The sequence below is a fragment of the Schistocerca cancellata genome, chromosome 7 (assembly GCF_023864275.1).
Source record: "Schistocerca cancellata isolate TAMUIC-IGC-003103 chromosome 7, iqSchCanc2.1, whole genome shotgun sequence".
Taxonomy (NCBI): Eukaryota; Metazoa; Arthropoda; class Insecta; order Orthoptera; family Acrididae; genus Schistocerca; species Schistocerca cancellata.
In genome coordinates, this window is record NC_064632.1 from 524,951,534 (window position 1) to 524,967,542 (window position 16,009).

Genomic DNA, 16,009 nt, shown 5'->3' on the forward strand with positions numbered 1-16,009 from the left:
TAATTTAGAAAGTTTGTTTATTTGATATGTCGTAAGTTACTGATGTGAGGAAAAACCGTTGAAAATTTCTGTGTAGTAGCGAACAGACCAATCAAATAAGCGTAAGTATTACATGCTACCCAATTCTAAACTGTGTCTTAAGAGAGCAATTACATTTTTATTTCAGTAAGTAAAGAATGTAATTAAGTATTTTATGTTGCTTTTTTCCTTCATTCAAAGAATGCTGTAAGTTTATTGACTGCTGTACACTCATTGAAATGAAAATCCAGCTTTATTTAAATTTTTAGTACACAACAGATAGTAAAAAAGTTACATAAGAAATGTTGGTATTCTAAAAGTATTATTTACTACGAATACACATGGCTGTAACGTCCACCATGTGAGTAATGTGAGATATCAGTTGCTGCCATCAACATTTTAACTCTGGGCAGCACTGTGGGTATGGCAAGTTGGGATTCGGTGTGTCCAATACACATCCAGCCGCAACACCTATACTACCACATCTGCAACAAAATAACAAATTTTGAAAGAGAATATAATAACCATGACTTAACCACATAAAATATATAAAGCAGTGAATGCTGTAGACCAACAACTGGAGCTAGAAATGACAGTGGTGAAGTATTAAAACTAAAAAAAATTAAAAGAAAATATTTTTAATTGTCTAGATCACGTACTTTCTAAAACAATAACGTGTGATGACAAGTATCAATTCACTAAGCAAGTATCTTCAGCTCTGAGAACAAACTAAGAACGGAAAACTGCCTTAAGTTAAATTTTACAGACAAAACACGGAACTTATGACAATTTTGAAAGTGGTGAAGTAAACAAGAGTTAATGTACCACTCATGAAAAAATAAATGTCAGCTTGCAGCGTACTGTAAACCCTGCATCCTATATGTCGTTGGTTCTACTTAAGAGACTGGAAATGATAAGCGTGGACCATATATAAATTAACAAAGTCACATCAAAAAGGTTGTGTAAAACGTGCCATGTCCATATGTGTGACACTTTCAATTTAAAACGGAATAACCAGCAACATAAAACCAACTATTTCAAAACCTTTAATAACAAGAGAAACAAACAAAAATTTGTTCTAATCTGACATTGACTACAAAGATAAAAAAACGGTAGTATACAAAAAGCAACCCACCATGTCTAATTAGATTGCAGTCAATCAAAACATGTGTCAAGTTTTTACAAATCTAACCAGATAATAAACTGAGGTAGCACGAGAACATGAGTACATACATTACCCAAGAAGCTCAGTTCTGCCTGATTTGCACTTACAAATCTTTCCCACTGTGTGAAATTGCAAACAGTATTTCTGGCATGTATAATGATAGCTGAACACCTTGAAAGTATCTTTAGGGACCTAGTGATTCTCATACTTGAGTGGCAACACATTTACTCCTAATAGTATTTATACTAAATACTGAGTGGATTTAGCACGAACTATGAAATGCACAAGCACAATACCAGAACTGGAAGCTTTATCCATTATTCTCGTTGGGGTGGCTGTTATGGATGTGTTTTACCCTCCATATCAGTGTTCTTGTATCATCAGCCAATGTCACTGGTCTTAAAAAGTCATCCACTGTCTTTGAGAAACAATTCACGAGAATGTAGGTCAAGAACAGGAGTGCGCCAGGCGTCATACTCTGTGAGGAAACCATTTCAGAGTATCGTCTTTCCGAAATTAGTTTTTCTTCTGGACCCTGTTTCTGTTCTGAAGCTACTACCCCATCAATACGAGGGAAACGTCTTCGATGCTGTACTATTTTAGACTTTTATGACGTTCGCAATTGAAGGGTTTGGTAGCATCATTGAAATGCCTACAGGATATTTTTTCTTCTTTAATTTAGCTTAGTTTCAAGACAATTGAGAGATATTTACAGTGAGACATATACCACTGACAAACTGCCTGCTGGCTTCTTTCTCGGGTTCTTCGGCGGACGTTAGTCACATGATTTTTCTGACGTTTCGCCAGTACGAGTGGCTGCCATTGTCAAAGTTTCACCCTCCATTGCTGGTGGTGGAATGGAACCGAACTCGCAGCCGCAAACTTTATGTACCTGGCGCGCCAACGTCCAAGGGCTTCTCCGCAGTCATTTCCAGTGCGGTTCTCCTCTTGCTATCTGCGACGGTCGTTCGCTGCACCACGGGAATCCAGGACCCGTGTGCCTTGAGACTTTCTTCTTTGTTGTTGAAGCTGTACTGGTGTTTATGTATTTCTACAGCTTCTCTGAGCAACGGATGTGTTAGTTCTTCTCTACAGCCACAAGTTCCTTGGCGGCGGATATTACTACGTGGTCCTTCTCACACAGCGCGTGTTCTGCCACAGCCGATTTCTCCACCTGACTCAACTTGCAATGCCGCTTATGATTTGTGATCCTGGTGTTAGTTGATCGTCCAGTCATTCCGACATAAACTTTTCATATGTGCATGGTATGCGGTATATTCCCGACATTGCAAGTGGGTCCCTTTTTTCCTCTGCCGATCTGAGACACTCATCTTCACTGTCGGTTTGTAAATAGTCTTTACGCCGTGTTTGCGCCATATACGGCCGATTCTGTCTGTCTTTCTTTTTCTAATTTGTCATTTCGCCGAGTGTTGGGTTCTGTTGTACTTCTAATATAACTTGTGGAGTACCCATTGTTCCTCAGGACGCTTTCCAAGTGTTGTGTTTCGCGGCTAATGTGCAGTGGCTCACAAATTCGTCTTGCTCGCGTTACGAACGTATTGATCATGCCATTTTTCTGGCTCGGTTATTGATTTGAAAGTTTGTGCAGGCATCTGTCTGAGTGTGTCGGTTTTCGGTGCGCGCCGTGTCTCAGGCTTTCACCAACCCTTGTGACCAGCACATCTAGAAATGGCAGTTCTTTGCCCTTTTCTACTTCCATGGTCAATTTTGATTTGGCACGGAGGCAGTTCAAATTTCTTAGGAAGTCAGCGAGCTGTTCTTCACCATGGTTCCACACGACGAAGGTATCATGGACGTATCTGTACCACATCTTAGGTTTACAAGGTACCAAATTCACTGCCTATGCTTCGAAATGTTGCACAAGGAAATTGGCCACCACTGGACTAAGATGACTACTCATGGCGACGTCTTCCAAGTGTTTGTAGAAGTTAATATTATACTTGAAATAGCTCGTGGTGAGACATGCATGAAAGAGCTTTGCGATATCTTGCGGGAAAATGAACCGATGTGCTCCAGAGAGTCACTGAGCGGCACTTTCGTAAACAAAGAAACAACACCAAAGCTGACCAGCATGTCGTTTGGTGCAGGTTTGAATTCCTTCAGCTTCTCAATGAAATGTCCTGAGTCATTTATGTATGCGCCAGTATTCCCCACCTACTACTGGAACAGAGAGGCCAAGTGTTCTGACGGTTTATACATCGGTGAGCCAGGAGCGCTAACAATCGGTCTTAGTGGAGCGCTATTCTTATGCATCTTAGGTAATCCACACAGCCGAGGTGGTAGGGCTTCTGTGTTGCTCAGGTTCCTCTGTATGTCCGCAGGCAGACAAGACACCTTGATTAACCGATTCGTATCCCTTGTGATACGCTGTGGAGGATTTGTCCTTAGTTTTCGGTACGTCGTCGGATCTAATAGGTCCCGGATGTTCTGCTCATAGTCTTCCGTCTTAATTACGACGGTACCATTTCCGTTATCGGCAGGCAGTACCACATCCTCTTGTCGGCGTTAAGATCCTTGATAGCTTGTACCTCTTCTTTCTTCAGGTTCCAAGCTCCTTTTTGAAGCACGGATACTTCCTCTTCGGTCAGTTGTCGTTCAGTGAGGTTGACCACTATGCGTGACATGTTGGGAATCGCCTTGTCAGTCTACTGCCGGCATCTTGCAAATTTCTTCTTCTGCTGCTCAGTGCAACGCAAGAGTTCGTTCTGCATAGCCGCGCGGGATTAGCCGAACGGTCTAGGGCGCCGCAGTCATGGACTGTGTGGCTGGTCCCGGCGGAGGTTCGAGTCCTCCCTCGGGCATGGGTGTGTGTGTTTGTCTTTAGGATAATTTAGGTTAAGTAGTGTGTAAGCTTAGGGACTGATGATCTTAGCAGTTAAGTGCCATAAGATTTCACATACATTTGAACATTTCGTTCTGTATGCTCCTGTGGGTGATGCTGTCGATTTTGTCCCAGTCGTCTCGATGCATGATGTTGCGTTGTTGATAGAAAATGTCCAAAAGTTCCTGATTCGTTCTTGTCAAGTCTCTCCGTGTTGTATGAATTCGCTCACGAAGAAAAGCTCGTTCCATTCTGTCGTAGATACGATGTGCTTGATCGGTAGTGAATGGGCGCTTAGGTTTCAAGAACTTCGGTGTAGCGCCTTCATCCCGGCATCGCGACAGAAAGGCGAGAGAGAGTACATCAATCGCGCTTCCTTCCTCCGTCGTTGGTCAAGGAGTCGGTACAATCTGCAAATTTCCTCCCCGTAGCGGCGTAATACAAAAATTGTTAAGGCTTTCATGTCCGCTTGTTGACAAACTGCCTGCTGGCTTTTGTCTCGGATTCTTCGGCCAACGTCGCAGTTAGCAAGAGAACCGCACCGGAAATGACCGCGGAGAAGCCCTTGGACATTGGTGTGCCATGTACGGTATGGTTTGCGGCCTCGAACTCGGCTCCAGTGAACCACCAGCAATGGAGGGTGAAACTTTGAAAATGCAAGCCACTTCTTCTTCTTCTTCTTCTTTATCGTCGCCTTGTCCCATGTCACGTAGGGTCGGCGTTGCTCTTCTGGATCCATCTTCTCCATAGTACTCTATCCATTGCCTCTTCCTTCTTCCATCCTTTCTCCCTTAGGTCTCGGATATCTTATCCTTCCACCTCATCGTCGGTCTTCCTCTCCTTCTCGCTCCTTCAATCTTTATATCTTCAACTCTGTTTCCGATATACTCTTCCCCTTTTCTCTGTAAGTGTCCGTACCACCTTAGTCTGCTGTCATGTATGCCCTTCCTACCGCCAACCCCCTTCCCTTGTTAGAGGGACGGAGGCTTGCTAGTTTTGGTCCGCCCTGGGTATTTTATTTCCCCAGTACCCACCACATCTGGTGAGCGTTTCCCTATCCGCCACCCGGGGAGGCGCCCGATGGGAGACTGGCAAATCCATAGGGGCTTGAAAATGCCAGCCACTCATGCTGGCGAAACGTGGGAAAAATCATCAGACCAACGTCGGCCGAAGAATCCGAGACAGAAGCTAGCAGGCAGTTTCTTAATAAGCGGACACGATGCCTTAACATTTTTTACATTGAACACTGTTAGTTTTTATTCTTATGAACTAAACTGAGCAACAGCGTGGTAATAGTGATACCAGGTTAGCAAGATCCTATTGAGATCTTAGGTCTCCCAAGCATGGAGTGCACAATATGAGTAACGGTACAATAACTCCAAGTGATATTTCATTTACGTTTTCCCTAAGACATTTCTGGCAAATATTGTAGCAATTTGTTTAACAAGACCACTGCTGATTGCTTTCCTTCCTTCCTCCTTTTGTGAAGTTACCCGTAAATTAGGCGAGTTAAACAACAGCCCAGTACTGGTAAGAGATGAATTTGCTTGTGCGCCTGAGCGCCTGATCTCAAAGCGGCCGGCCGGTGTGGCCGAGCGGTTCTAGGCGCTTCAATCTGGAACCACGCCACGGCTACGGTCGCGGGTTCGAATCCTGCCTCGGGCATGGATGTGTGTGCTGTCCTTAGGCTAGTTAGGTTTAAGTAGTTCTAAGTTCTAGGGGACTTATGACCTAAGATGTTGAGTCCCATAGTGCTCAGAGCCATTTGAACCATTTTTGATCTCAAAGTGCCGCAGCTGGTCGAGAGGCAGTGGCCATTGCTGACGAGCACAGGTGTGGTGGGCACAAAGGCTTCTTTCGGAAATGAGGACAATCCCGTTCCGACAACGCATCGATCGCTTAGGGGGACCGGCTAATCTCACAGCAATGGTGGGCTGAGACAAATTGAATGATTTCATCTTACAGCTCTTTGCGAATCTATAATAACTCACAGTCAAATATTAGTGAAAATTTGAATATATCTTCGATCTCAGAAAAAATGAGGCACATCCAATGACACAACAATATTTCAATATCTTTAAAACTACAGAAGCTAATGTTTCACAGCGAATAAACATTTTCACAATGAACTTCCGAATTAACAATTTTAACCGCTTCATGCAATAACAACAAACGATATATTAGATGATATCATTGGATGACAGCTATCGTACCTGAAAGCCTCTCGCCTGGATCTATTTTGTATATTGACTTTGACGTCTTTTATAACTTTTTTGTTACGCGAATGTTTGTCAGAACATTGTACACTTCACATTTACACAACAAATGAGACAGCATGAATACGTCACATTTTGTCATACTTGCGAATTTATTTAACGAAATGTGTGTACTATTTTGCCAGTAACTTCATTTAAATCTTGATTGCAGTTAATATTAAAAGAACTGTACTAATTTAAAAATGGCCTGTCCCGTGCGCAAGTCGACACCACAATTGAACAGAGAACCAAAAGGCATTTGTGTCAAGCACGCCTAACAGTACAGAAGGACAATCTGTTGTCATTTATCGTGAGCACCTTTTTACAAGAATAGTGGCTTATTTATTAATGGCGAAATCTTGATTTTTAATTACTATAAATTATCTGAGTGTGACAGAATGTTTATGAAAGTCCTTAATTTAAATGTTGCTGTCATGCGTTAGTTTAGTCCGGGAAGTGGTCAGCTTGAATCAAAAGTGACTTCTGGCGTACCCCAAGGTAGTGTTATAGGCCATTCGCTGTTCCTTTTCTATATAAACGATTTGGGAGACAAACTGAGCAGCCGTCTTAGGTTGTTCGCAGATGACGCTGTCGTTTATGGGCTAGTAAAGTCATCAGAAGATCAAAGCAAATTGCTAAACGATTTAGAAAAGATTTCTTTATGGTGTGAAAATTTGCAATTGACTCTAAATAGCCGGCCGGCGTGGCCGAGCTGCTCTAGGCGCTTCAGTCTGGAATCGCGCGACCGCTACGGTTCGAATCCTGCCTCGGGCGTGGATGTGTGTGATTTCCTTAGGTTAGTTAGGTTTAAGTAGTTCTAAGTTCTAGGGGACTGATGACCTCAGATGTTAAGTCCTATAGTGCTCAGAGCCATTCGAACCATTTTTTGATCCTAAATAACGAAAAGCGTGAGGTCATCCACATGAGTGCTACAAGGAATCCGTTAAACTTCGGTTACACGATAAATCAGTCAAATGCAAAGGTCGTAAATTCAACTAAATATCTAGGAATGACAGTTACGAACTTAAATTGAAAGGAACACATAGAAAATGTTGTGAGAAAGGCTTACCTATGACTACATTTTATTGGCAGAACACTCAGAAAATATAACAGATCTACTAAAGAGACTGTCTACAGTACGCTTGTCCGTCCTGTTTTAGAATACTGCTGACTGGTGTGGGATCCCTACCAGATAGAACTGACACAGTACATTGGAAAAGTTCAAAGAAGGGCAGCACTTATTGTATTATCGCGAAGTAGGGGAGAAAGTGTCCCTGAAATGATAAGGATTTGGGATGGATATCATTAAAACACAGACGTTTTTCGTTGCGGAGGAATCTTCTCACGAAATTCCAATCACCAACTTTCCCCTCTGAATGAGAAAATATTTTGTTGACGCCGACCTGCATAGGGAGAATCGATCACCATGATAAATTAAGGGAAGTCAGAGCTCGCACGGAAAGATATAGATGTTCGTTCTTTTAGCTCGCTGTACGAGATTGGAATAACAGAGAATTGTGACGGTAGTTCGATAAAACGTCTGCCATTCAATTGAATGTAAGTTGCGGAGTATCCTTGAAGATGTAGAAATCGTGTCTGTAGAACTTAAGAACGATGTATTTTTGGTGGGAATGGCCATCAGCCAGTGGCAAATCAGATAGTAGCGGAACACTACGGGGGTCGATTGGAGACCGGGTCTTCTCGAATGAAGAAGTCAAGTTAAGAGATTCTGGACACTTTATGTCGAGGTTTTGAAGAGGACAGACCTGCCTGCGGTAACGTGCCTGATTAGATCAAGGACATGTTTGATTCTGGGTGGTGCGCGGCCGCTATAATACTTGTGAAGAGACCTTATATTTCGGGTAATCTGAATGTGCTCCCGACTAGGGCTCTAACTTCTGCTCGTATCACGAAACCGACCATAGACAGAGTATGAGTAGCTATTCTTTGCTTTGCGTATGTCAATTTGTGAATCCTGAACTTTGAACTGTTTTGAGCTGACGAATATTTCGTGTGTTGTGATAACGAAATGGACTTTGTTTTAGCGAGTCTTTCATTACTATTTGCTTTGGGCATTACGATACCATACTCTTATTGCTATCAACGCAGCTTTACTGGGTTTGGTAAGGGTATTTCCTCTCTGCATTTCAACTATATAGCGTAGGACCACTTCCCTTTTATTTGATGATTCAAATGGCTCTGAGCACTATGGGACTTAACTTCTGAGGTCATCAGTCCCCTAGAACTTAGAACTACTTAAACCTAACTAACCTAAGGACATCACACAACACCCAGTCATCACGAGGCAGAGAAAATCCCTGACCCCGCCGGGAATCGAACCCGGGAACCCGGGCGTGGGAAGCGAGAACGGTAACGCACGACCACGAGCTGCGGACCCCTTTTATTTGAGATGTCCTTTCTAGAATAAACATTGTTCAACATAATAAATTACAGACTTTAGAACAGAACCTTTGTTATTAAGTTATTCATTTAAGTTTTATTTTGCATTTCTGTATATTTCATAAACTTTCAATTCTATCCAATGCATAGATTGTTTGATTGCAGAATCACAGCTACAGTTTATTATTTACGGCGAATTTTCTGCGCGGCATGAAAGCAGACGTGCGCAGCTCGACTCTATGACTACGTCGAGCTATTCTTTTGAAACAGATCCGGACATAGACCAAGTGCCTAAAGTAGGAGTAACCACAGGTAAAGAGACAACTGGTATGCTCGTATGGGAGACTGTTTTGAAAAGCAACTACTCCGCAGTAACCATTAGGTACCTTCACACATTGTTCACATACTACTCAGCCTCTTGTAACTGTGATGTCAAAACTCTTGTTTTGCATTTTAAATGGGTAGTAAATTTTGCGCACTTACTCAAACTGATGACCTTATCTCTATAAATTTTCTTCAGCACATTGTGGGTTTATTCCGATGACGTGACATGTTTCCAACTGTGGTACACCAGTATTTTAAGAGACCCAAAATCGTATGTAGTTCCAGCTAAATTATTATTTTTACTTGGCCATCGAATATTACTTAATGTTCAACTACTGAAACACTAATTGAGAAGAAATACTTGAACTTCATATTAAAAATTGGCGTTGCTAGGAACGCACTTGGTCATCTGCATATGCGCGGAGCTGGATAAACAGTTTTGTGACAACAGGACTTACCACGTAATTCAGTGACACTTACTATGTTTTGCTACAGTTTAGCAAGCAGTTCTACTCCATCTGTTGTAATTGCACTTGAAATTCAACCTATGAACATTCACTTCCTATTTCTAATAAAAAATATGACAAAATTTCTAAAATAATCCACTACATAATATATATGGGAACTCTCCTCTGCATTCAACAAATTGTTTGGAAGGTTAGAGCTTTGTTAAGAAACAAGATAAGTTATACAATATGTTGATCTGTAAGGTAGAAAGGATCTGTCACTCACTGTTCCTACTTCATATACCTAACATTTGATGTATTTGTGGGAAATAACCTTAGTGGACAGAAAATGTAAATTAAAAGAAATGTTGATTAGGAATTACCTTCGGGAGGCCAAATGTAAGCATTGATATCCATATAAAGTACATACACTAACCTAGCCTACGAAAATATGGACAACATGCGGTCTGGTATTATTTTATTGAAGCACGATGTCACAGAGGTCTCAAAGGCAAGACATAGCTACTGGGCTTAATATTTCAGAAACGTAGTAGCTACCATCCAAGTTATTGGCTATACTTACCAGAAGTGACTGTACTGTATATCCAGTGGTAACACCTACAATCTTATGAATGAAATGCAAATCATCTGTATATTCAGGTTTGATGTTGGTCGCCTTCATGGTGTTGTAGTTTAAATGACCAAGATTCAAATTCTCCCGACATCAACTGGCGTACTTCAACTGCAGTTCGATATTTTTGTTCTATTTCTGTTGATGCTTATCACATAACATCTTTACAAATTACTATCAGTGATGTTCATTGATATTATAAATCTTTTTCTGTCTCCGACGGACTTACAGTGTCAACTGTAAAACTTATTTATTCATGTTGAACTCCAATTTTCTTTCCATTTTTATTTCCTTTATTACTTATTGCGTTGTTTCCTTTTTCTATTTTGAGTCATCAGTCCTCTGACGGGTTTATACTGCAGGCTACGAATTTCTCTCATGAACCATTTTATTCATCTCAGAGTAGCACTTGCAACCTACGCCTTCAATTTATTTGCTGGATGTGCTCCGACCTCTTTCTTCTGCAGCTCCCTCCAGTACCATGGAAGTTATTCGCTAATGTCCTAACAAATGCTATCATCCTATTCCTCCTTCGTGTCAGTATTTTCCATATGCTTGTTTCTTCGCCGATTCTGCGGAAAACCTCCTCACTTCTTATCTTATCAGTCCAACATTCTTACGTGCATCACGTACCAAACTCTCCCATTCTCTCCTGTTCCGGTTTTCTACAGTCCATGGTTCACTGCTATATAACGTTTTGCTCTAAAATACAAGCCGGCTGCTGTGGCCGAGCAGTTCTAGGCGCTTCAGTCTGGAACCACGTGACCACTACTGTCGCAGGTTCGAATCCTGCCTCGGGCATGGATGTGTGTGATGTCCTTAGGTTACTTAGGTTTAAGTAGTTCTAAGTCTAGGGGACTGATGACCTCAAATAGTGCTTAGAGCCGTTTGAACTATTTTTTTTCTCTAAAGTACATCCTCGGAAAGTTCGTCTTTAAATGAAGACCCAAGTTTGAAACTAGTGAACTTTTTTTGGCCAAGAGTGCCCTCTACGACTGAATTCATCTGCTTTTTTGTGTCCTCGTTGCTTCGCCGGCCGCGGGTTTATTGCTTCCAAGGAAGCAGAATTCCTCAACTTCGTCTATTTCATGATCTCAAATTCTGATTTCAAATTTGTCTGTGTTCTCGTTTCTGCTATTCCTCATTATTTTCGTCTGTCTGTTACTTTCGTCTTTCTTCGATTTACTCTCAATCGATATTCAGTACTCATTAGACTGTTCATTCCATTCGACAGCTCTTGTAACTCTTCTTTACCTTCACTGACAATATCAGTGTCATCAGCGAATCTTATGATTGATATTCTTTCACACTGATATTTAATCGCACACATGAACTTTTCCTTTTCTCACTCGTTGCTCATATGTGTAGATTGAACAGTAGGGACGAAACATTATATCTCTGTATTACAATTTTTTTTAAAGCTGAGCACTTCACTCATGTCTCCCAGTCTTATTGTTCACTCTTGGTTCTTCTATATATTTTATATTGCCCGTCTTTCCCTCTCTCATAATTTCGAAAATTTTGCACCATTTTACACTGTTGAACGCTTTTTTTCCAGGCCGACAAATCCGAATAATGTATCTTGATTTTTTTTCAGTCTTGCTTCCATAATCAAACTCAACGTCAGAACTGCCATTCTAGTGTCTTTACCTCTCCTAAACTCAAACTGACCGTCATCTAACAGATCCTAAACTTTCCTTTATGTTATTTTCTATACTTGGGTACAAGAGCTCCATGCACAGACTAAATTGCAAGGGAGACAGGCTACAATGACAGGACCTCTACGTACAGACTGAATTGCGTGGGAGATAGGCTGTAACAATGACTAACTTCCTCTCAGTTACTATTTCCCTTCCATATCCTTCGACTCTTACAAATGCAATCTGGTTTCTGTACAAGTCGTGGATGACGTTTCGCTCCCTGTATTTGTCCCTGAACGCCTCAGAATTTTAAAGAGTGTTTCTCAGTCATAATTCTGCAATGCATTTAGAAACATAAACTATCTATATAACATAAAATTGAGTGAGTAATTAACCACTACAACAGCCACATTAGTACTCACGAGCTGTAGAGCAGCTGGAAGCCAGTGTCGGTGGTCCCACACGAGATGCGCACACAGTCTCCTTTGGCGGGAGCGCTTTCACCCGGGGCGAGCACTAGCTGATTCTCTGGGTCGTAGCACTTCCCCGGATGGTCTGCAAAGCACGAAACAAGCTACTTACAAGCTATTAACTACACTGCTTAACAGCTGTCAGATAACTACGAGATATTCATACAGTTGGTGCATCAGAGCGAAGTGTACGCCCTACGTTATAGGTAGAGGATAATGACAATCAGTCAGTTGCAAGTAATTGTTTTAATTTATTCCACGACCGGTTTCGAATTTTAAAGCTTCATCTTCAGGTGACACAAAATAATTATGGGAGCATAAATGTGTAGTGCAGCAGCCAGTGAACACACGACAGTGAGCGGGAGACGCGCCCTCCTTCGCCATGTCACGTCATGTCCGTGGTTTCCGGAGCGGGATGAAATTAGCCACACAGCGACAGAATACCAGCGTCTTATTCATAAGTCATGTGCACCGGCTTCGCTCTTGTTGCCAGCCTACGCTGCGGGTTTGGACTATGTTTGGTGTTTGGCTAGATTTCTCTTACAAGGGAACCTCCCCATCGCACCCCCCTCAGATTTAGTTATAAGTTGCCACAGTGGGTAGGCCTCGAAAAACTAAACACGGATCAATCGAGAAAACAGGAAGAAGTTGTGTGGAACTATGAAAAAAAAGCAAAATATACAATATCAATCGAGAAAACACGAAGAAGTTGTGTGGAACTATGAAAAAAAAGCAAAATATACAAACTGAGTAGTCCATGCGCAAGATATGTAACATCACAGATAATTGTGAGCGCAGGAGCGCCGTGGTCTCGTGGTTAGCGTGAGCAGCTGCGGTACGAGAGGTCCTTGGTTCAAGTCTTCCCTCGTGAAAAAGTTTAAATTTTTATTTTCAGACGATTATCAAAGTTCAGGCACCCACACATAATCAACTTCCCTCTCCAAAATTCCAGGACATGTTCAGATTTGCAGGATTTGACGTTCTACGCACGGAAAAATTTGAAAACATTAAAAACATATGTTTTGACAGAACACAGGGAAAACTGTGCGACTGTGAAACTGTTGCATTCATTAGTTGGAGTTTATGTGACAAACTCTTATGTTTTCATCACTTTTTTTGGGAGTGATCATCACATCCACAAGAAAACCTAAATCGGGCAATGTAGAAGAATCTTTTTACCCATTCGCCAAGTGTACAAGTTAGGTGGGTTGACAACATATTCCTGTCATGTGACGCACATGCCGTCACCAGTGTCGTGTAGAATATATCTGACGTGTTTTCCTGTGGAGGAATCGGTTGACCTATGAACCTGCGATCAATTGTGTTCGGTTCCCATTGGAGAGGCACGTCCTTTCGTCTACTAATCGCACGGTCTTGCGGTGCGGTCGCAAAACTTATTCCAGTGAACAGAGACGTCAATGAATGAACAGACACATCATAACTTTGCGAAAATAAAGAACGAAAAATTTTTTACTTCAGGGAAAACTTGAACCACGGACCTTTCATTCCGCAGCTGCTCACGCTAACCATGACACCACGGCGCTCCGAGTCTGACAATTACCTGTGATGTTGCCTATCTTACGCACGGACTATTCAATTTGTATATTTTGCTTATTTTTATCATAGTTCCACACAACTTCTTCCCGTTTTCTCGATTGATCTGTGTTCAGTTTTTCAAGGCCTATCCACTGTTTCAACTTATAACTAAATCTGAGGGGGTGCGATGGGGAGGTTCCCTTGTTAGCAGTACGACGGACTTGGATTTTGTTCACGGACTTGCTGTATTTCGTAGTGTCGATTACTAACATGATAACAGCCATCCACAAGTTTGTGTTGTACGACGAACTTTCAACCAGTGCAGTACTTGTAACTAGTGTTTCTGTTCAAATAAAGAGGACAGAAGCAACATTCTAACATTTGGATTTCTTGCTGTTTGTATTCGCAACACGTCTGCTATGTTTTGAAAAGCATATAATCTCCTTCTATCTTCTGGCTGGCGCCTTTTATTGCCCACATGTGGGCAGACTGGCAGCTGCTAAAACCTACGCCACACATTGGTCCAATATGGCAAGGAACGTATGCAATGGCGCCGAAATACAGCAGAATTGTACTACGTGGTTCTCTGGGACCTTATGTAGCGCCTACTGTCACCAAACGTGAGGCCCAGGTTCAACACATCATCGCATAATCACTAAGATGTTGGCCCTTACTGGCGTTTCCTTCGTTATCTGTATTCTGTAATTTCTAATCAATGAGTAAAAGTTAATTGTAGAGAAAGTGCCGTTGCATTTAAGAACTTTGATTATTATCTTCATGAACATAAATTTATTTTTTATCAGCATTCCTAATCGAAATATTGTACTTTGCTTTGCTGGAGAACAACTCTTGTAAAATTGAATTTCAAATTAAAGGCCTAAAAAGAAATCCAAGTTGGAGGCCAGCGTTAGTGGCTTGACTTTTTCTTGTATGTAGTTGAAATTTCTGCATGTTAAACAACTCTCCCTCTCTCTCCCTGTCTCTCTCGCTCTCTATCGTGCTTTCTCAGTTATTGCTGTTCGAACGGTTTGCACGTTTTGATGATGTTGATGTTAGGCTAGGTTTTTATTTCTTAAAAAACTTGCTGGGTTCCCTGCGTTGTTCGGATAAGTATTTATTCTACGCTTCAATTAGTCCATCTTCTCCTCTTCCCCCCCCCCCCTCTCACCACGTCCTCCACCCACAACTCTCGTCCACGTGCTGCTCCCTCCTCTATCTGCCCTCTTCTCTCCCCATTGTCCCCCCACCTGAATAGAAGTTTCCTGGTTCTTACACCGACAGTATTTATTGCCAGATAGTAACATGTGTATTAAGTTTGGTTGAAATCGATCTAAGGGTCTAGGTGGAGCTTTTTGCCCCCGCATACTCAAATATCACATATATTTAACATATTTCACACATACCGGGCGATCAAAAAGTCAGTATAAATTTGAAAACTGAATAAATCACGGAATAATGTAGATAGAGAAGTACAAATTGATACACATGCTTCGAATGACATGGGGTTTTATTACAACCAAAAAAATACAAAAGTTCAAAAAATGTCCGACAGATGGCGCTTCATCTGATCAGAATAGCAATAATTAGCATACCAAAATAAGACAAAGCAAAGATGATGTTCTTCACAGGAAATGCTCAAAATGTCCACTATCATTCCTCAACAATAGCTGTAGTCGAGTAATAATGTTGTGAACAGCACTGTAAAGCATGTCCGGAGTTATGGTGAGGCATTGGCGTCGGATGTTGTCTTTCAGCATCCCTAGAGATGTCGGTCGATCACGATACACTTGCGACTTCAGGTAACCCCAAAGCCAATAATCGCACGGACTGCGGTCTGGGGACCTGGGAGGCCAAGTGTGACGAAAGTGGCTGCTGAGCACACGATCATCACCAAACGACGCGTCTAGCAATATGGGATGGAGCGCCATCCTGCATAAACATCGTTACGTTCCAGCAGGTGTTTATCAGCCAGGCTGGTGATGGTGCGATTCTGTAACACATCGGCGTACCTCTCACCCGTCACGGTAGCAGTTACAAAACCAGAATCACGCATTTCCTCGAAGAAAAAAGGCCCGATATCGGTAGATGTGGTAAATCCAACCCATACCGTGACTTTTTCGTCGTGCAATGGAGTTTCCATGACAGTTCTAGGATTTTCGGTAGCCCAAATTCTGCAGTTGTGGGCGCTGACAGACCCTCGGAGCGTGAAATGAGCTTCGTCGGTACACAACACGTTACTCTACAAATCGTCATCTTCCGCAATCTTTTGAAACGCCCACACC

At 42.0% G+C, this 16,009-nt stretch overlaps 1 protein-coding gene across 1 annotated transcript in view; it reads right to left on the reverse strand.

Annotated features, from left to right (window-relative positions):
• Positions 1–252: 252 nt before the first annotated feature.
• LOC126092145 (uncharacterized) overlaps positions 253–16,009 on the reverse strand; it is a 56,676-nt gene continuing 40,919 nt past the window's right edge. Inside the window, exons 2-3 of the mRNA XM_049907613.1 lie at positions 12,144–12,276; positions 253–503 (exon numbers count right to left, since the gene is read on the reverse strand). Coding sequence (XP_049763570.1) covers positions 410–503; positions 12,144–12,276 — 227 coding nt within the window. The 3' untranslated portion in view covers positions 253–409. The remainder of the gene's footprint in view (positions 504–12,143; positions 12,277–16,009) is intronic.